Below are 21,824 nucleotides of genomic sequence, written 5' to 3' on the forward strand. Positions count from 1 at the left end.
GGCAGGCTCCTAATGATTTGACCAACATCAATGCAAAATGAAAAATATGTTTTTAGTCTGGACTGTTTGTCGTGAAACAAACCTCTAGACTATTGGAGAGAACAGTTAATATTTTGTGAGTTTTAAAATTTCATTTTAAGCGTGATACTTTATAAATATTAAATATTTTTGTGGCATCTGTCAATTTTTAAAATGGTTTTTATTTGGCATTTATTTTGTGTTAATGTTTCCCTCATTTAGTGTTTTGTATTATGAAATTTCTATATCAGGTGCACATTGTTTTTACATGTTGTTGCAATATAATTATGTCACATATTCTGGCTCATAATAATAATAAATCATGCATTTATTACGTAAGTTTTTTTTACAGAAAACCTCTGAATTTTTAGTATAACTCTTCCACAAAAAATGATTCACTGTTTATTATGATAGAAATGATTCACTACTATTATAGGCATTCATTATTATTTAAAGACATGTAAATGAAATGTTAGGAAAAATACAGAATAATATAATTTTGGGAACTCATGAAAATTCCTAGGAATTTTGATTGCATATTCCTGAATCTTGAAGATTAACCTGTCGGGAATTTGGAAACACTAGCATGGAGCACAGGCTAGATTCAGGCCACACGCTCCTGCACTTCCCTTTGGCAGGAGTATTTGTGCACAAACCACATAGTTCAACACAGCGGTCCAGACTGGCATGCACGGTGACCATGCCCAGCTTTGGGACATTTAGGCCACGCTTGCAACAGTGCCTCTGCATCTTTACTGAACCACAGGGCCTCCTGTGATTACCTCTCCTGGACTCCTAGAAAGCATGTCATCTGGGGAAAAAAAAAGAACTGGCAGTGGAGAACTTTGCCAACACCACTCTCTCTGAGGTGGGCAGCTCTAGACAGGGCCATTGGGGCTTAGCCTGCCTTCCTTTCTTCCTTCCTTCCTTCCCTTTCCTTTCCTTTCTTTCTTTCCTTCTTTCTTCCTCCCCTCCTCGCCTCGCCTCCCCTCCCCTCCCCTCCCCTCCCCTCCCCTCCTCTCCCCTCCCCTCCCCTCCTCTCCCCTCCCCTCCCCTCTCCTCTCCTCTTTCCTTTTCTCTTTCCCAGGCTGATCTTGAACTCCTGGCCTCAAGCAGTCTTCCTGCATTGGCCTCCCAAAGTGCTGGGATTACAGGCATGAGCCTCTAAGCCCGTCTAAGACATAGTCTTTCAGAAGATGAATTAAGAGAGTCCTGAGTTTTTCCCAAGAGTCCTGGTCCATTATCTTTATTTCATTAGCAAAAGGAAACAAATCAAAATGGCAGAAACAAAAGATGGATCAGGAAGCAGAATACCAGAGTAATTAGAAGCATGATCTTTGACGTTGGAAAAACCAGTTGAGTTGAAATTCTGCCGCTTACTCAATGGCCTTGGGTGAGTTGACTAACCCCTCTAAGCTTCAGTTTCCTCATTGGTGAAGATGGAAAAATAAAAGTTCTCTTATATTACAATTATTAAGAATATTAAATGAAATACAACACATGTAAAGTGCTTAGCACAAAGTAGTTAGTAACTGTTGGCAATAATAATCATTTCTATTGATTATTATTATCGTAGCAAATGTGTGGCATGGAGACTTAACTGACTCATGCAGGTGGCCTTCAACTTTTACTTTCAGTTCTCTAGCAACCAATAAAAGGAGGGAAATAGAGTGAGTTAATACAGGGAGGGAAAGTCTCTCAACGTCTTAAAATGAAAACAAACCAGTTGCCAGTGAGTATAACTGATCCTGGTGCTAAGAGCAGAAAGAATTTTCTCCCTTAGGATTTAATGGGGCAGGCACGGAGTGAGAGAGTGAACAGCCTCAATAATATCCTCCCAGTGAACATGGCAAAGAGAGTTTCTCATAATAGCCTAATTACTGGATAACTGTCTTGAGTTTTTCAACTATTTAGGATAAGTCCTTGTAGCTTTAGGCCAAAAAGAGATGCACTATTTCTGTCCCAGTACAGCTAAAGAAAACATATATTGATGAAGTGCTACTTAAATTTGCACAAGTTATTCATCAATAAATCATGTGCAAATGTGATACTCTTGGCCAGACAGTAAATTGCTTGGAATTCTTATAGTTCCCACAGGTAAATATTCTTCACATAGCCAATAAGAGGAAAAGTATATCTATAAATGATTTCAAGGTTTTTGACACAGATAAATATTTTATATGGAGACACAAAACGAAATTAAAAGTCTATGAAATGCAAAATTGAATGTCTCTAGGTAATCTCAAAATAAATACACCTGACATTTTAATTTATGAAATTATGGCTTAAATGTAGATTTAAGCTAGCAGAGAAATATTCATGTTGACCTGACTTTCTATTTACCATTTTCCAAGTAGAGTGATGTCTCCGATTGTTGGAAAAAAAAAAAGATTTAACGAGCTCATTAATACCCAAACAGGTCAATGAACTATAGCTTATTATTCGTCCAGAGCTATGAGCTCATATCTTGGCACATAAATAGAGTTTGTATTTAATTATTTGGTTTGACATATGTTAATTTCAACCTGCAAGTTTTATATATGTATAAATTCTTTTCATCTGGATTTTTGGAACACAATTTAATTTTTAAATTAATGAATGTATCACATTTTTACTCACCAACCTTCCAGCTTCTTTTCTCCCCCATAGCTGATGATGCTGTACCCTAATTCTAAAGGAAGCAATGAACCCCCTTTTCAGCTACCTTACTGATAAGCACTTATGTTCTGCCTTCTGCTGTCCTGATGGTTCAGGTTGTCTGTCTCACTACCTACTTCTTGAGTAGAGAGACCACATTAAATTTATTGCTGTATCTCGCAGGGCATCTTGCTAATGTGCACAGGGTCGCCTCCCTACCTCTGCCCCGATGGTGCGAAGGGGAGAGGGCGAGCTTCCTTAGTGGCAGGGCTTTGCTGTTCTTCACTCTCAGCCCCCTGAAAGCAGTTCTTCCTGCCTCTGAGCCTGTCTTTCCTTCTGCTGTTGACTTCTTTCCCACTTTTCTTGCATCCCTCTCTCTTCCTTTTCCTGCCGTCTTTCTTGTAGACATACTAGTTGATTGCTGTATTTGCTGACTTTATATGGATATTATTTTTTCCTCTGGCCAAAATTGTTTTAAAATCTTGCAAGGAAAATGTCTTGCTTTTGATCACTTCCAGTGATTAAAGGAGATGGTTTGTTAATGTCTCTAGGCTCCATACTAAATCTATGAGTCTCTCTAAAACTTCAGTGAAATCGTGCTCATTTCTAAATAAGGTAGGTGGAGAGCCCTTTTGTGAAACAGGAGAAGGGATGTAGGATATTTTGTTTGGAAATGTGGAAATAAATATTAGTTACAAGTACTATATGTTATAAATTCATGCAAATGGGTATTCTTCAGTAGAGTGGGGTAAAATGTTGAAAGGTCATAATTATAAGTAGATTTGCATTTTATACACATTATAATGAAAAAGAATTTGTGGATCCAAGGTCAAAAACATGTTGAAATCCATTTCAATGTGGATTGAAGCTGGAGTGGGTATGGTTTTAACCCTATAGGCAGTAAATCCAGTAAAACATTGAGAAGACTAGAATAATGCCGAGAACATGGTTGGTTGGTCAGCTTTTTGGTAGTTTAGAGGCATGTCAGAGGCTGGGCCTAGAATTATGCTTTCTTTCCCTTGAAGATATTTCCTAGAGCTGTCACTACAGGATAAGATGCCCGTATTGTCCAGGCACCAGCTCTAGGTTCAACAAGGGTTATATTGGCAAGCACAGTTGGATATCTGCCCATACTCTGAAATGCTTCATCCAGCAGGTCTTATTCCTGAGTACTTACTGCAATGATGGAGGCCTCTAGGGCTCATTCCCAGGGCCATTTCTCCACATGTACCTCCTCCCTGTGGGATGCCAGCTTCTGTACCTGGGATTTTGATCAGAGTCCAGATGGGAGAGTGGGGAAAGGGATGATGAAAGCATTGATTTGGAAAGATGAATCCAGCAGCAGGTGGTGTGCCAAGTGAATCTAATAGGAAGGGATGAGAAAACAGTGACAATGGAGTTACATTGGTAGAAAGGATGGCCATTCCCACACATTCATCCTTGCCCCTGACCCACGATGGGTTGGTGAGAGGTAACCTAATTTGTTTGTCCTGTATCATCAAATTCATCAAACACTGGCGTTGATTTCACCTTTCACATGAGCCAGACTGCTTGCCATGCTTCTGCTCTGTAACCACAAATTGAGTATTCTCAGACCACCAGATGTCTGGTGGATCCCAGCTTAGTAGTGGTCAATACTCTAATCCAGAGTGACATCTAAAAGACATTCACATCAGAAATGCCACCGGGCTGCCAGCTTCAGAAGGGACTCCCCGAGCTCTCTCCCTGGCAGGTTTTGGGTTTCTTCTCTGGAGGTGGATTCTTGGCAAGGACATTTTTCAGACTTGAAAACCTTTGTTAAAGACTGCATTTGTGAGGCTCAGTTCCTTAATGATCTTACGTAAACTGATTAAACACACACACACACACACACACACACACACACACACACACACACACACACACACCTTAATTGGTTAAAGAGTTCTTTCGAGTGGTAATTGGAAGTTGTATGAGTTTTTGTTGTAGGAATTTGATGTACTTTGCAGTCAATTACAGTTAATTAAATTCCTTTCCCATTACTTGAGTTTTGGGTATGGAGTGGCAGGTAGTTTGATCCTTGTTTCATTGGTGGAAAAGCTGAGAAATTCTTTGCTCCAGGCCACACAGAAGGCAGCTGCAGGCCGGGACTGAGTCCAGGCTTCTATCTTTATTGCACATTGCCTGGTTGTTCGGTTCCACTGTCAAGAAATTCAGGACCCAGGAGGCCTGCAGAACTTGCTATTGTATCTTCCTGTCTTTCTCTTGTTTGGATTTCTTCATTCAAGTGAGAGTCAACAGGGAACCCTTGCCATAAAGGAACTCAGTATTCATGTTTGGAAGGCCATATTAGACTGTGCTCTTCTGCTGTCTTTACTTAAAAAAAAAATGGAAAGGAATGTGGTGGCACAGAGTTATTCTTGTTAAAAAGAGTATTTCGAAAACGGAAAACAATGCTCACTGTTCGTCCACTCGAATCAACTCCAGTAGTTAGAAAGGCAAATGAGTACCATGTTCCTGAGAAGCATTCTTTAAGTTAGTACATGTGTTGCTACATTGATGTGGGTTGAGCTTTCTTAAAAAAGTCAGTGACAAACGAATAGGACAACTTTTGTGACTTTTTTTTTAATTGCTTGTTTGAAATCATAACATATTTAAATTCCATCAGCTAAAAACAGTCTACTCAGAATCTGCATTTATGCTTTCATAAATATTGTAGTATAAGAAGTGAATCCACTTTAAGTATTTGGATTACTGGTAATGTGTGTTACTTGTATGCTTATATTGCCCACAAAAGAATTTGTCGTCTTTTGTTATAAAGGAGATTGTGGAAGAAATGGAGAGTCTCCTCTCCGTCTTTCCCAAAGGGGAATCTGTATTTAAATTTTTGAGCTTTAAACTTTCCTTGCCTCTTGGCAGTCAAAAATAAATATGTGTGGAGAAAAAGCAGAGTAAAGACAATTAGATCAGTATGATAATACAGTGCTACTGACTCATAACAGTTTATGCGACCACTAGCTAGCACTATGCTACCACATCAACTTAACGACTGAAACATGACAATGTTAAAAATCTCAGGGGAGTTCCCTTAAGCTTTAACTCATTCATTCATTCATTCATTCACTCATGTGTTTGTTCATGAACCTGTGCTATAAGCCAGCACAGCTAGAGCATGATATGATACACATACCCATCTAGTTATTTATAAGATTTTTGATTGGAATGAACTGCGATATCTAAGGCAGCTTTATGTAGTAGATCTTTTTGGGGAATTTCTTGCCCCATGTATTTGCAACAACACTTATTTTTGTTCCTTAAAATATGCTTTTCCCCTAAAATTCATTTGAGAAAGCCAAGTAGATTGGAGAAGAGTAGTGGTACTGGCTGGTTACCAGTTTCTATAACGTGCTGGGCTGCTTTGCTTTCTGTTTTAAAAACACACATTCATGACCTGTTACAGAGGCTGCATGCTGAAGAATTTTTAAATATATGAGTTAAGGAGTGAATAAGAGGCATCAGATTTGGTATAAATGATTTTTCACTTTACATCTTTATATGGATCTATTGTCATCATTATTTAAAATTGCATATTTGCAGGAAAAATATTAAACTCCATGTCCCTTTTTGGTCCATTGGCCTTTGAGATTTTTCTCGCAGGGCTGTGGTTCTTCCCAGCTCTTGCTCCCTGAGTGGGTGTGGCTGTCTGATTGTTGGCTGCTGATGTTTCTGTGACACAGGGCATAGCAGAAGCATGTGGTATTCTTCCCCTGTTTCCCTTACTCCCTTCTGTGTTTAAAATCTTTAAATATTATACAAATAGCACACTCATATATGCTCAATGTGAAACTTCAAGCCATGCAAAGTGAAAGTCCCTTCCAGATGTTTCTCTGTTTATATACATATATAATTTATATACATAAATGAAATCCTACTATTTATTATTCTACATTTTGCTTTTTATATTTAATATTCTGTCTTGGTGATCTTTCATATCTTCCTCACTCCTTTTAATGACTACATAGTATTTCATTAAAGGTATATATCATTAAGTTATTGAACAATTGCCTTATTGATAACATTTAAGTTGTCCCTGAAATCAGTTTTTGTTACTGCAAACAATACTGCAGCTAATATTTTTACACATTGCTTGGATATATACATTATTTCTATAGGATGGATTCTTTGAAATGGAATTGCTTGAGTCAAAGAGAATGCACATTTACATTTTTGATAGCAGTAATAGGGAGTTCTATACACGTGCCAAGATATTTATAAGATTTTTGATTGGAATGAACTGTGATAGCTAAGGCAGTTTTATGTAATTGTTCAATGGGTATAAAATTTCATTTATGAAAGATGAATAAGTTCTAGATATCTGCTGTACAACATAATACCTATAGTTAACAATATATATTGTGCACTTAAAACATTTAAGAAGTGAATCTCAGATTAAGTGTTCTTACCACAAGAAAGGCAGAGACAAAGGACATGTTTTCAGGTGATGGATATATTTATTACTTTCATCATAGTAATGGTTTCACAGGTGTTGGATATATATGCATATACCCAAACTCATCAAATTGTATACATTAAAGATGTGTAGTTTTTTATGTGAATTATATGTCAGTAAAGCTGTCTAAAACAAAGAGAAAAATAATATATGCACACTACAGTTTGAGAAGACTTGCATTAAAAATTTTTCAGTTTAAACAGAAATAATGAAGAGTAATAAACAAAACAAACTTGGTTTATGTAAAAAAAAGTTTCATAGCTCCTTACAGAAAGCAAATATCAATTTACACTTTACCAGTAACATACCAATAGTTTTCAACCCTGGACCTTCAACCTCAGAGTGAAATTAGCCAGAGCTGTTAAACGATGGAGCAAATAAACAAAAGACCCTTATGCCCAGGTACCATTTTTGGAAGTTTTGATTGAATTGGTTCAGGCTGGAGTCTAGGCATTGATAGACTTTTAAATCTCCCTGTGGTAATAAAACTGTTCATCTACAATGAGAACACATGGACACAGGGAGGGGAACAACACACACAGGGGCCTGTCAGGGAAAGGGGATGGGCAAGCATTAGGACAAATAGCCAATGCATGTGGGGCTGAAAATCTAGGTGATGGGTTGATAGATGCAGCAAACCACATGGCACACGTTTACCTATGTAACAAACCTGCACGTTCTGCACATGTATCCTGGAACTTAAAGTAAAAAAAAAAAAAAATTAAAAAAAGTTGTCAATATAGGATTGGAATCCATTGTTGTAAATTCTCATCGATGTGTAGTCTTTTTGTTATTTTTTATTTTGGCCAATTCTCATAGGGGCAAAATGTACCTTGTTTGAATTTTCATATTTCTAGTTACTAGTGAGGTTGACAATTTTTTTATATGTCAAATAGCCATTGTATTATGTCCTTTGCCTATTTTTCTGTGTGGTTGTTCAACTTTTTAATTCTTGATGATGCAAATTAATCCTTTAGCTGTTATACTAATTGCAGGTATTTATTTTCTGTTAGTGTGTCTTTTTTTTTTTTTTGAGTTGGCATCTCAGTCTGTTGCCCAGGCTGGAGTACAGTGTCACGATCTTGGCTCACTGCAACCTCTGCCTCCCCAGTTCAAGCAATTCTCCTGTCTCAGCCTCCCAAGCAGCTGGGACTACAGGAGCATGCCACTACACCTGGCTAATTTTTGTATTTTTAGTAGAGATGGGGTTTCACCATATTGGTCAGGCTGGTCTCGAACTCTTGACCTCAGATGATCCACCTGCCTTGGCCTCCCAAAGTGCTGGAATTACAGATGTGAGCCACTGTGTCCAGCTGGATGTCTTTTTGTCTACTCTTTTGTACATTAATAAATATCTTCTATTTCTTCATGGCTTATAGGTTTTGTTTCTTAAGAACTGGGAAGGTTTTTTCTGAAGCCATTCCAAACGGACAAAAATACTTTCTAGTTCCCTCTGTTAGTTTTATAGCTTTTTTTTAAAAGTTTAAATTCTTAATCCTTCTGGAATTCACTTTATGTATAATAGAAGGTATGCATCTAACTTCACTTCTTTTTCTCTAGAGGAACAGTCAATTGTATCAACACAGATTATTGGCCTATCTGCTTTTCCCTCCAATAATCTGGGATACCACCTTCATCAAATTCTGCAATCTCACGCGTGAGAGTTTGTTTCTGGATCTTTCTCTTTGCATTAACTTATTTGGATGTTCCCATGCTATTACATGCTGTTTTAATTACTACAGCATTGGTATATTTTGATATTTGGTAGACCAGATAGGTACCTTAACATTTTTAAAACTTATTTTTTGGATTTTTCATTCTAGATCGTCTTTAGAATGAGTTGAAAATCATGTTAACAAAACCCCAAAATTCTGTGGGCATTTTGGTTGGTTTACATGAATCTATAAATTATTTTTGGATAAACTGCAATTTTAATAATGTTGAATTCCAGTAGTTCAGGCACATGGTATGACCATTCATCCATTTAATCTTTTACATAATTTAGTAATATTTAATAGCTTTTTTCCATGTGTATCTAAAACATTTCCTATGAGATTTAGTCATAGATATTTTTATTATTATTTTGCTAATCCCGACATGGGAACTTTTTTCAAGTTAAACATTTTGATTTGTTATTGTTAGTGTATAAATACTCACTTTAAAATGCTGCTCTTGTATCCACTTTATTGAACTATTTTTTAATTAATTATCATAATTATTCAGCTCATTCTTCTGAATCTTTTTAGTAAGATAATTATATTTGCTATAAATTTTTCTGCATTGCAATGACTAGAACATTCCAATAACTGTCAATTCCTGTAAATGTTCCATGGCAAATTAAAAAGAATGCATATGGGTCAGGCATGGTGGTGCATGCCTGTAGTACTAGCTACTTGGGAGGCTGAGGCAGGAGGACCTCTTGAGCCTAGGAGATGGAGGTTGCAGCGAGCCGAGATCACACCGTTGCACTCCAGCCCGCACGACAGAGCAAAACTCCATCTCAAAATAAATAAATAAATACAATTAAAAGAATGTATGTAGCATCCTTGTATTGTCCTTACCCATTCCTGATAAAACATTCTTAGCAGCTTGTAATACAACAACCTGAGTCTGATTTATTTAAGGATATATGTATATTTTTCTTCTGGAAACAGTATTCTCTCTTTCTCCTCAGGGTTCTGTTGAGTCTTAGGTTTTTGAGTGCTAAGTCATCAATATAAAATAGATCTGCAAATAAACAGAAGGAAAGCAATGTATTTTTCTGCTTTGACTCACGTGGTTATACACCACTCTCTGTGAGCACTCACCTTGTACCATTTCTGATCCTGGGAGAAGAAGAGTATCTCTAAGCCAATCTTTATGCTGGGCACCAGGTCCTCTGTGATCATTAATGAACAGTTACTGGCAGGGGTTTGCTTTTCTTGCTCTCTGAGTGGCATGTTTGAAGGAAAAAATGCTGAGAATGTTCAAAGCCAGCTGGATGGCCATGTGATAGTGGTGCCGATTCTCCAAGTCTCACCGGCTGCTTCTTGATTGCAGATGGAGAAGCTGTGTGGGGTAGGGACAGAACAAGAGGCCTCTGGTCCTGATCAATCTCTGCCTTCCTTCCTGTCTCACTGTGGTCATGTGGGGCTCTGATAATAACTTCAAATGATGATCCTGCAAGCGTGTTGCCCAACAGAGTTGGAGTTTCATCTACGCTTGTAGCATCCTTTCCTGAACCAAGTTGATAAAAACCTTTCAAAATTTTCTTTATGGTTCGTGATGAGTCACCCTCCCCTCCTACTCCAAGTTACTTCTATTCTCTGGATCCCTGCAGTAACCTGACTGCATCCATCCACACTTGCCCCCTCCAGCCAGCGGCCTCTGCAGCCAGAGTGATCTTTTATAAATGGCATCATTGTAAATTACATTGGCCAATCTTGAAATAAAGATGAAAATTCTCAGCCCAGACTCTGGGCCCAGCAGTCCAGCTGGTTTTCAGCTCATCTTGCACCACGCTCCCACCCTGGGCTCTGGCCTTATTTAGGTGCTAAGCATGCCATGCTCTACTCCCCTGGGTTTTTGCATATACTGTTTGCTCCGACTGGTGGACATTTCATCACATCCCCTCCTTCTCTGCCTGGGAAATCGCCTATTTTCTGTCCAGATCTCAGTTCAGATGTTCTTTCCCTGTGAGTGATGCTCCAAGTTAGGTCAAAGTTCCCTGTGATGTGCTTCCACAGCTCCATGCCCCTGCCCCATGTAGCACTTCTCAGATTTATAGTTTCTGTTTATTTGGGTGAGCTTAAAAAAGTTAAAAACCTTTTTCCTCCACTACATTATAAGCTTCATGAAGGCAAGGGCAGTGTCTGTTTTTGTAAACCGGTGTGTCTCTAATGCTAACCATCCAGCATGGCAAATAGGAAGCATGCAACACATTTGTTGAATGAAATAACACAAAAGTGATTTGAGGCAGCTCACTTCCTGTTTTACTCTTGAATACATTGCTCATTTCAACTTGGCAAATGTTTATTTCTTCCTTATCAACGGTAAGGGAGGGGCATTGCTCTGTATACCAAACAGGGTAATACTTGCTTATTTCAAATATTTTATTTGAAGTAATTTAAAAAAACGTAGTTGAGGAAATTATTTTTAATTCGTCTTGTCTTTCAAAAAGAAGTTTTAAGAAAAGTGAAAGAGAGCGACTTTCATTCAATCTCTGCACGTTTAAAACCTAATGATGACAATGAAGAAATGCCTCCTGGTCATCAGAAGGAATGTCAATTGAAAAAAAAAAATCCAATGGCCAAATGTCAATTGCAAAAAAAAAAAAAAAAAAAAAAAATCCAAAGGCCAACAGAGCCTGGAGATGTTTGAAAAGAAAAGGGGCAGGGAGACAACTAGCAAAAGAATTGCATTAATTTTAGAAGTGGAAACACTTATTGGAAGCATTTTTCAAAGCCCTTCAGAAGCTCGTAAAATCATATTTTACTCTATTTTCTCCAGCTCCTAAAACCTCAGAAATGCAAATGCGTGATAAAATGTGAAAATAAGTATTGGTAAATAATTATGTTCTTAGGGGAGATTTAATTGAAAAAGGAGTGTATTTGCATGGTTTCTTCTCAGTTCGATATTTATGGCATCTGGACAAAGTGGAACAAACATTCAAAAATCCTTTGACATAGCTGGTATTTAAAGAATAGCAATTGGCTAACATTTGTGGCTCTGTATGTTGAATATTTTGGCTCCTGTCCTCTGGTATTCATTCTGAAAGATTTATAATCCTCTTGGGAGTGTGGTCAGTGACAAGAGTAGAACTAAATCCTGAAATGTGGAAAAACTAACTTTCCCTAATATAAAACTGTTCTAAAAAAAAAATCCCTCAAGCCTATGAATATGTTTCCAGATTTTCAGAAAAAAAGCTGATGATTTACAGAATTTTTTTCTATAAGGATCTAACTTCTTGATGATAACTGTAAATTGTCAGTCTTTTGCATTCCAAATTAGCCTAGAGATACTTCAAAAAGCTATAAACTCTTACCTTTGGGACATCTGCTGCAATTAAATGGCTGTTATGAATTTACGTCATTGGTTATAGTAAAAATAATGAAATAAAGCTCAAAAGATGTGGGAGTTGTCTAGAAGAGAAAAATTAAGAAAACTTGAAATAGGAAACAAAGATTGTGCTGAGTGTATAAGCTCGAAAATTGCTACCAAAGAAAACATTATAATGCAAGAATAGCAGTCAAGCAAGTCCTCAGCACGAGCGATTAAGAATGTTAGGATGGGACAGTCTTCTTCACTGTGTAGACCTGGGGCGGGAGGAGGCTCTTGGCTTAAACAAGGCATGACACACTGTTCCATGTCTTCTTGCACTTTCTAGTCATACTGAAGTCTGAAGCCTCCGCCTAAATAACTCTCTCTTGCTGAAGTACTTGGTTTGGATTTCCAAACCCTTAATATAGGAACCTGCTCTGCTACTTCAGACACTCCTGGGGAGGTTTCTGGCTCCTTTTAACCATTTAAATTCAGAGAAAAAAAGAGCTTTATTCAAATGAATTGTTTTTCTTATTTTCTTTGTTCTTTCTTTTTGTGCATGATTTAATTTCCTTTAATTAAGTATGGTCAGCATGTAGATTCTCCTTTATTATTATTATTTTAGAGACAGGGTCTCACTCTGTTGCCCAGGCTGGAGAGTGGTAGTGTGATCATAGCTCACTGCAGCCTCCAACTCCCAGGCTCAAGCGATCCTTCTACCTCAGCCTTCTGAGTAGCTGAGATTACAGGTGCATGCCTCCACACTCAGACTAGATTCTTCTTTATGGCTCATAAAATATCTGTCTTTTGTTTTTTTAAAAGAGGAAATGGAAGTACTGGCTTATGGGAGCCTCCTGCACCCAAATATGGGGGTTTATGAACCTGACAGTTATAAGGAGAGGATTTTTAAATTTCATATTTTAAAACCAACTGTACAAAAATTGGTGGTATTGGTGACGGTAACTTTTCTCCTTGATAGGAAGCAGAAAAGATACTAAAAGCTGTAAGAACATGACTTATTAGTAAATAGTAAAATTAAGGCTCTTGTCATTCTGAACTTAATCATGAATGTGGAGGACAGCCTGGTGCATCCATTGGGAGCATTCATGTGGGAAATGGAAATTGTCAGTGACATCTTCACGGGACAGTTGTTGAGGACATTTCTAGAGGCATGGAAGAAATTTTCTTAAATGGAGTAAGAAGAAAGGCTGACATCTAAATCTTTCTGTCTTCACTTGGGATCGTCTAGTAATCAATCCCATTTCGGTTTCTTATTTTAAAAGCCTTGTGTTGAATTCACAAGAGGGTTTGCATATGTGTACATGTGTGATAAGAAGGAGGAGGCGTGTGGGAAGCTTGTATGTAATTTCCATTTTCTGTGCTAACCCTATTATATATAAGACATGGTATGAAGGGATGAAGATAAATTGGTTAAGAGGTACAAAATACAGTGAGATAGTACAACTAAGTTCAAGTTCCCTATTGTAGTACAGTCAAGAAATTATAGTTAAGAATAATTTGTTATGTATTTCAAAACAGCTAGAAGCGAGGAATTGTAAAGTTCCCACCACAAAAAAAAGATGTGTTTAAGGTGATAAATATCTCAATTATCCTGATTTGATCACTACACATTTTATACATGCATCAGAATATCACATGTACCCCCAAAATATGTACAACTATTATATATAAATTTTTAAAAATTAAAAACTTGACCTATTGTGTTGAATTCACAAGAAGATTTGCAAATGCACAAGCTCGTGCTATGGAGGAGGGAGTTTGGCAGCTGGTATGGAATTTCCACGAGCTGTGCTAAGCCTATTATATATTATCTATTTATATATAGAAATATACATTTTTATATTTATATTTTTTATATTTATATATTATATGTAATATATTTAAACTTTTAAATTTATATATAAACATAATATAGAATATTTTATATATTTAAAAATACATTTTAAAATTATACAATAGATAATGGGCAGTAGATAATGAATAAATTTATAAAATAGACAATGTTTACCTTATCTATTATATATATAATCTATTTGTATACATAATTATATATATATATACACAATAGATAATGGAAATATAATGCTTAATAAATGGAAATAAACATAATTTAAGGTGTCTTCCCTTAAAACATTGGTACTATGTTTGAAGCAGGGATCAAAGGCTTGTCTATTACCAGCACCTTTTACAAAAATGAACAGCCTTCTTGCTTTTGTGTGTGATGCGCTACTTCAGTGCTGATGCCAGAACTCTTATCAGCCAGCTGAATAGCAGTAGTGGTAATATGCACTACTCCTTAGGAGATTTTCAAAGCAGAAATGACCAGTGGACATTGTCTAAGAGTTCCTGCAGTGAATTCTGATTTTAATCTCCTGGCAGGTCTGGTTTACTGATCATTCTTTTTTATTTTTAATCTTTTGGGTTTTGTTTTTTAATCCTGAAGGAGCATCTCACTACTACTCTTTACATGTAGCGATTCACCAAGAAGACATTGGTTTGCAAGACTCTGCGTTCAGCCAGGATTTTGCTCACCACAGTGAAGCTTGCTTTCTTCTTCGTCCTGCCCATCCCATTCATTTGCAGGTCCTGCTGGAATTGCCTCTCTTTTCCCAATCCCACGGCCCTCAAACCATCTACTCTAGGTTCCAGTATGGATTGCGGTGCTGCTTCCTGCACGTTTTCCTTTTCTCTGAGTTCTCCCTATTCCGGACTGTTCTATGCACATCTGTAGGAATAATTTTCAGACGTGCTTTGCATTATGCAATACCCTGTTCAAGAACTGGGGGAACCATCTCTTAGCTCTGTGTACATCTTCCGTTCCTCGGTCAGCCTCTCAAGGCTGGCCCCATGACTCTCTTTAATAGATGAATACCACCTGATGTTAAAGCTGTTTAAAGGAGACAGCATGCCTTTAAATGTTGAATCTTAATTGGAACAATGTTTTATGATGCTCTGTACAGCTTTTCCATGCTTCGGCTCTACCTGATTCATTTAACAAATTCTAGCCCACTCAGAGACATGTTTTCCAGTTCATGGATTCGTAACTACTTAGTGCATTTCTATGGGAACGCAGTGTTCCTTAACCTATCTCTGGCATTGTATCTTTGTAGGGAGGAAATCAAACAGCTACAGTGATTGCGTTGTGTTCAATGAGGGATTTCAACTTAGCTCAAGAAACCTGCCAGTTGGCCATCAGAGATGTTGGAGGCCTGGAAGTGCTGATAAATTTGCTTGAAACCGATGAAGTCAAATGTAAGGTGAGTGGCTCTGTCACCTTGGATGCGGAGTCTTGTTCCCACCTTCCTGGGCTCTCTTCTTAGCTCTAGGTTTCTGCCATGCCTCGTTGCCTGGTTCTTGTCTTTATCTGCTATTATTGCTGATGACCTGCTGATTCTGTTCACTGAGCTTTCTCTTTTTTCTACTTTTCTTCTTTTTTTGCTCTTCTCCATTCATCTCTCATGCTTCCTGAATAAGGATTGTTTACTTAAATGAAAGAGAATATGCCGGATGTGTGTAACCTCTGGGAATGGAAATGATTTCTTAAAAAACTTAACTGGGGAAGGATTTTAGGTATACTCGGAACTTTTAAAAACGTAGCACAGGTTACATATTCGCCACTCATCTTTTTTTTTCTCACACAGATTGGTTCATTAAAAATACTGAAGGAAATCAGTCATAATCCTCAAATCAGACAGAATATTGTTGACCTTGGGGGCTTACCAATTATGGTGAATATGCTTGATTCTCCACACAAGAGTCTGAAATGTTTGGCAGCCGAGACTATCGCGAATGTTGCCAAGTTTAAAAGAGCACGGCGGGTGGTGAGGCAGCACGGGGGTATCACCAAACTGGTGAGTAGCCGTGATGTTGTCATCGTCATCGAGTGCCAGCCGCCACTGCACACAGCTCCTTGCTGTCCTTTCTGGCCACGCTGGAAATTCCATAGCCATGAGAGCGTGTTCCGGGAGCCTTCTGTCTGTATCGCTTGCCCTTAAGAATTATTTTTGCATATTTATATTAGTGAGTGTCCAAAACAAAAACATCTTCAAACTCATTTTTCGAAGAAATAGGACAGTTTTAAAGCAGATGTAACTGTCACCACCTATTGTACGTTGGTAGGAATGCACCCAAGTATACATGCAGGGGAGGTAAGAGATAGTGAGACCTGCTGCTCGGTGGAATGCTGAAAACTTTAAAACGTCAAAAACTTTACAACTTAAAAGCTGTTGACATCTATGATGCCTTTTTTTTTTTTTTTTTTGAGACAGAGTCTCACTTCTGTGGCTCAGGCTGGAGTGCAGTGGCGCGATCTTGGCTCACTGCAACCTCCGCCTACGGGGTTCAAGCGTTCAAGCAATTTTCCTGTCTCAGCCTCCCAAGTAGCTGAGACTACAGGTGCCCGCCATCAAGCCTGGCCAATTTTTGTATTTTTAGTAGAGGCAGAGTTTCGCTATATTGGTCAGGCTGGTCTTGAACTCCTGAGCTCAGGTAATCCGCCCGCCTTGGCCTCCCAAAGTGCTGGGATTACAGGTGTGAGCCACCGCACCCAGCCTGAAAAGTATATTTAATAGCAAGGAATAAAATGTATAATATTTAATATTGTATAAAATCATGACAGGATTAAAAACTCTTATCTATGATCCCAGTTTTTAAAGATGTAGCTACCATCTTTAAAAAAAACCACTAGAAATAAACACACAAATTGCTCTCAGGAGTTTTCTCTGAATTGACTGATTTTTCTGCCTGCATTTCTACATTTGCCAATTTGTCTTCTTTGTCTAAGTCTTGCTTTTGTAATCAGAAAAAATAATTTTCTCAATAGCTGGCATCAAAAGAAAAATACCAGAATCCTGCTTACCACCTTTGCCATCATTAGGAAAGATCTTTAAAAAGTCAACATGTTTTCACCTTCTTAGTAAGGATCAATAGATCTTGTGTCTCACCCAGAGCTGTTATCTTACTGTATTGTTTCCACTTCTGCACTTTAAGTAACAGGCCTTATTCATCCTAGTGTCTTTCACAGCACTTAGCCCAGTACCTTACCCGTATGAAGGGTTAATAAATACCTGTTGGATAAATATGGATTTTAATGTAAATAGGTACACTGAAAAATGTGTTCAGAAATTGTCTAAAAGACATTCTGTGTTTTCACTTGTCATCTGTAAAGCACTATAAATGTATTTGTTTCAAAAATGAGATAGACTTATGGCTGGATAGATGGATGAATAGATGGTGAAATATGTAATAAACGAATGTGGCAGAATGTTAATTAGAGACTCCAGGTGGTGGATGTAGGGAGGTTTGTGTGCAATCATTGTACAATTCTTTAAGCTTTTCTGTTCGAAAATTTTCATTAAAATGTTACAGAAAATTTAATTATTACTATGATTATCATTATTCTGCTTAAATAATGAAACAATTTGGTAGGTTGATGTGACTGTCTACTGACACTACTCCCATTAAATTATAAGAATGGATAATGTAACATAAAATATGTTTTATGCATCATGCATCACATTCAGGAACCTAGTACAGTAAGTCTTCATTCAATATCATCAACAGATTCTCAAAAATTGTGACTTTAAGCAAAACAACATGTAACAAAACCAGTTTTCCTATAGACTAACTGATATAAACAAGAATTAAGTTCCTATGGTATTTTTCTGGTCACAAAAATATCACCAGACTTCTAAATCAAGACCCCAACACTTCCAACATTAAAAATTGAAATGACTGTGACCTATACATACATTTAAGAAAGATTCATCAAAACAACTAAGACAATTATTTAACCAATTTTTGGTGAATCAGCCAGTAGTGCTGGTCATAGTGGCAGTGGGTTAAATCAAGGAATAAATTTTTGCAAGGCAAAGATTGTGAGGAGCACCTGCTAACCACCATGCAGTTCCAAAACAGTCACAAATGCTACGGGCTTTCTGAACACTTCCATACTGCATCATTTATTGTTGTGCATCTGTGTTCAATCCCACAGTCTTAGAATTTTTCCCACGTTGCTATCCCACCTTCAGTCAGTACCTGGAAGCCTCCATACCCCATCCCCGTCTTTCCTGGGGCCATAACTAATTAGACCAGGAGTGTCCACCTGTCTCAAGCCAGTCCCACTGGATCTCTCTCCCAGGAACTTGGAATTGGGATTGAAAGACTCTACCTAGCCTAGGCTATTATTCCCTTATAAATTTGAGATTGGTGGCTACGGGCAGCATCTGTGGAAGTTGACCTTCAGGGACAGAAGAATGGAGTAGACATGCATAGATGATGGCTCCCAAGCCCCAGATAGAGACAGTGAGCCTGCAAGGAAGGCCGACAGCCAATTGCAGCTCTAGGGAGGTCTGACTTCCCTTCCTCCATGGGGCAACCTGACATACTGCTTAATCCTTATAGTAAATTGCCTTTCCCTTAAGATCTTCAGTGACTTTAGTTATTGCAAAAAAAAAAAAAAAAAAAAAACTGGATGCTGGCAGTTGTGCTGTTTGGTTTGGTTGGTTTCAGTAGCACATGAGGTAGGCTATGTCCTCCAAAGAGATCTCATGGTTTTTTTTTTTTTTCTTTTTTTTTTTGGTTTCGGGGGGCAGGATCTTGCTTTGTTGCCCAGGCTGGAGTGCAGTGGTGTGATCCTAACTCACTGCAGACTTGAACTCCTGGGCCCAAACAATCCTCCCACCTCAGCCTCCTGAGTAGCTGGGACTACACACATGCACCACCACATCCAGCTTTTTTTTTTTTTCAGTGGAAACAGGATCTTGCTATGTTGTTCAGGCTGGTCTCTAATTCCTGGCCTCAAGTGATCCTCCCACCTCGAGCTCCTAAAGTGTTGGGATTACAGGCATGAGCCAGTGTTCCTGGACAGGTCTTGTGGCTTTAAGGTGTATAGTCCATTCAGTTCTCCTTAGAAAGTGCTAATGGTTTTAGGGAAGCTAGTTTTCTGAGATGTTTGGGCTGAGGATGTGGTTTACAAATATGATTGATGATGATTAGAGCCATGTTAAGAAAATACTATCTTGGTGGGCTTACATTTCTTGTGGGAAGGAAATGTATAAGCTCCCAAATCTGGAGGAAGGTTTTTTTGTAGGGTTTATTTCTTTGCTTTCCGTGGCTGCTATGGAGTACGAAAAGTGATTTTTTAAAGCATTCTTGTTTTTGACGGAGGTGAGCTTGGTAAGGAACCCTGTAGCTATTGAAGAATGCCTTAAATGTTCTTTTTAAGATTTCCATGAACATTGGATTTATCTATTATTGTAGGTTGCTCTACTAGACTGTGCACATGATTCCACAAAACCTGCCCAATCGAGTCTGTATGAGGCCAGAGACGTGGAAGTGGCTCGCTGTGGGGCACTGGCCCTGTGGAGCTGCAGTAAGAGTCATACGAATAAAGAAGCCATCCGCAAAGCCGGGGGCATTCCTCTGTTGGCTCGGCTGCTGAAGACTTCTCATGAAAACATGCTAATTCCAGTGGTGGGGACATTGCAAGAGTGTGCATCAGAGGTACTCATGCCAGTTCTGCTTCCCTTGCCTTCTCAACTTGACTTTCTTTAGTCCAAAAGTTGTTTCTAAGGTTATCATGATGGCTCAAGGACATTCTTTTTCTAGAAGTCAGCATTCTATGAGAAAGAGAAGATCCAACTGATAGGACGTTAATTAAATCAGTACCTGTGATGTATATACACATATATATGTATATATATATATCTCACACATATATACTGACATTTATATAAATCTCACACATATATGCTGACATTTATATATATATCACACATATATACTGGCATTTATATATATATCACACATATATACTGACATTTATATATATATCACACATATATGCTGACATATATATCTATACACTATATATATATATACACACACATATATGTGTATATTAATTCAGTTGATTCTCTTATTGATGTAGGGATATGTTAAGCTTGGACTATGGTGATTATTTCCTAAGAAAGTTTGTTCAGCATGTTTATTAATAAATGTAAACAGTTACTTATATTCACGTCTTGAACACATAAATATGTACGTTTTTATTCCTAGGAAAACTACCGGGCTGCAATCAAAGCAGAAAGGATCATTGAAAACCTTGTCAAGAACCTAAATAGTGAGAACGAGCAGCTGCAGGAGCACTGCGCCATGGCCATTTACCAGGTGCGGTGAACTCTCCCAGCGGTTGTTGGCGTTCTTTCTCACATAGTTTAAGGTAGTTTTCTAACCATGTGGTTTCCTTCTGTGAGAATGGGACTCAGGAATCTGCATTTTATTTATTTATTTGATTTTTTTAAGTTTTAATTTATTTTTATTTTTTTAGAGATAGGGTCTTGCTCTGTTGCCCAGGCTGGAGGGCAATGGCACAATCATAGCTCACTGTTACTTCAATCTCCTGGGCTGAAGTGATCCTCCCATCTCTGCCTCCCAAGTAGCCGGCACTTCAGGTGTTTACCACCATGCCTGGCTAATGTAGGGCTAATTGTTTTTGTATTTTTAGTAGAGATGGAGTTATTTTTATTTTTTCTGTTGCCCAGGCTGGTCTCAAACCCCTGGCTTCAAGTGATTCTCCCTCCTCAGCCTCCCAAAGTGCTGGGATTACAGGCATAAGCCACTGTGCCCAGCCTGCATTTTTAACAAGTACCCCTTTGGATTTTCATAGACAGGTCTAAGAACCATTGTCCTGTGGTGATGACAGATAACTTGTATAAGTCAGAGAAACCTGCTTTGACATCTGGGACTATTTGTTTCTAGAAGACACTTATGCATCTTTGTCTCCTAAAATAATGTACTTAGTGTAAAATAGATCAATAAGTACATGGTGCTTCTATATTGCTTTTAATATGTCCTGTTCAAATAATCTTGGGTCATTTATCTCCTACCAAGACTAGCCAGAGGAATGGGTGTGTATGTGTGTGTGTTCCTGTTTTATCTTTTTACTGGCTTACTTATTGTAATCTACACTAACTTTTTGTGTATGATACATTTCATAGTATACCAGAAAACAGATCAGAATGGTAAAGGGAGAAAAATGGCCTTGACAAAGTAGTGGATGGCTGGTTACTGTGCACGTCTGCTTCTACCTAATCAGAGTAGATTTGCTAGAGGAATGCACTTAAGATGTGCAGCATCAAGAGAGTATGCCAAAAAGATACAAGGGGCTGTACCCGGCCCTGCAGTCCCCGTATTCCCAGCACTTTGGGAGGCTGAGATGGGTGAATCACTTGAGGTCAGGGGTTCAAGACCAGCCTGGCCAACATGGTGCAACCCCGTCTCTACTAAAAATACAAAAAATACCTGGGTGTGGTTGCATGTGCCTGTAATCCCAGTTGCTCAGGAGGCTGAGGCAGGAGAATCACTTGAACCCGGGAGGTGGAGGTTGCAGTGAGCCGAGATCGCGCCACTGGACTTCAGCCTGAGACAGTGAGACTCTGTCTCAGAAGAAAAAAAAAAAAAAAAAAAAAAGAAGAGACAGATATAAGGGAGTCATTTCAGTAGAGGATTGTATTAGGTTGTGAGGGAGGGCTGCCATAACAAAATACCACAGACTGGGTGGCTTGAACAGCCGAAATTTATTTCCTTGCAGCCCCAGAGGCTAGAAGTTTCAGACCAAAGTTAGTTTTTTCTGAGGCCT

General features: G+C 38.3%; 1 protein-coding gene across 9 annotated transcripts in view; it reads left to right on the forward strand.

Moving 5' to 3' along the window:
- The window catches only part of ODAD2 (outer dynein arm docking complex subunit 2), a 187,378-nt gene that overhangs the window by 39,201 nt on the left and 126,353 nt on the right, over positions 1-21,824 (forward strand). For all 9 annotated transcript variants that reach the window (XM_055352423.2, XM_055352427.2, XM_063710262.1 and 6 more), the window contains 4 exons: positions 15,295-15,441; positions 15,826-16,035; positions 19,445-19,687; positions 20,243-20,353. In XM_055352423.2, the coding sequence (XP_055208398.2) occupies positions 15,295-15,441; positions 15,826-16,035; positions 19,445-19,687; positions 20,243-20,353 (711 nt within the window). The remainder of the gene's footprint in view (positions 1-15,294; positions 15,442-15,825; positions 16,036-19,444; positions 19,688-20,242; positions 20,354-21,824) is intronic.

The sequence above is a fragment of the Gorilla gorilla genome, chromosome 8 (genome assembly GCF_029281585.2).
Source record: "Gorilla gorilla gorilla isolate KB3781 chromosome 8, NHGRI_mGorGor1-v2.1_pri, whole genome shotgun sequence".
NCBI lineage: Eukaryota > Metazoa > Chordata > Mammalia > Primates > Hominidae > Gorilla > Gorilla gorilla.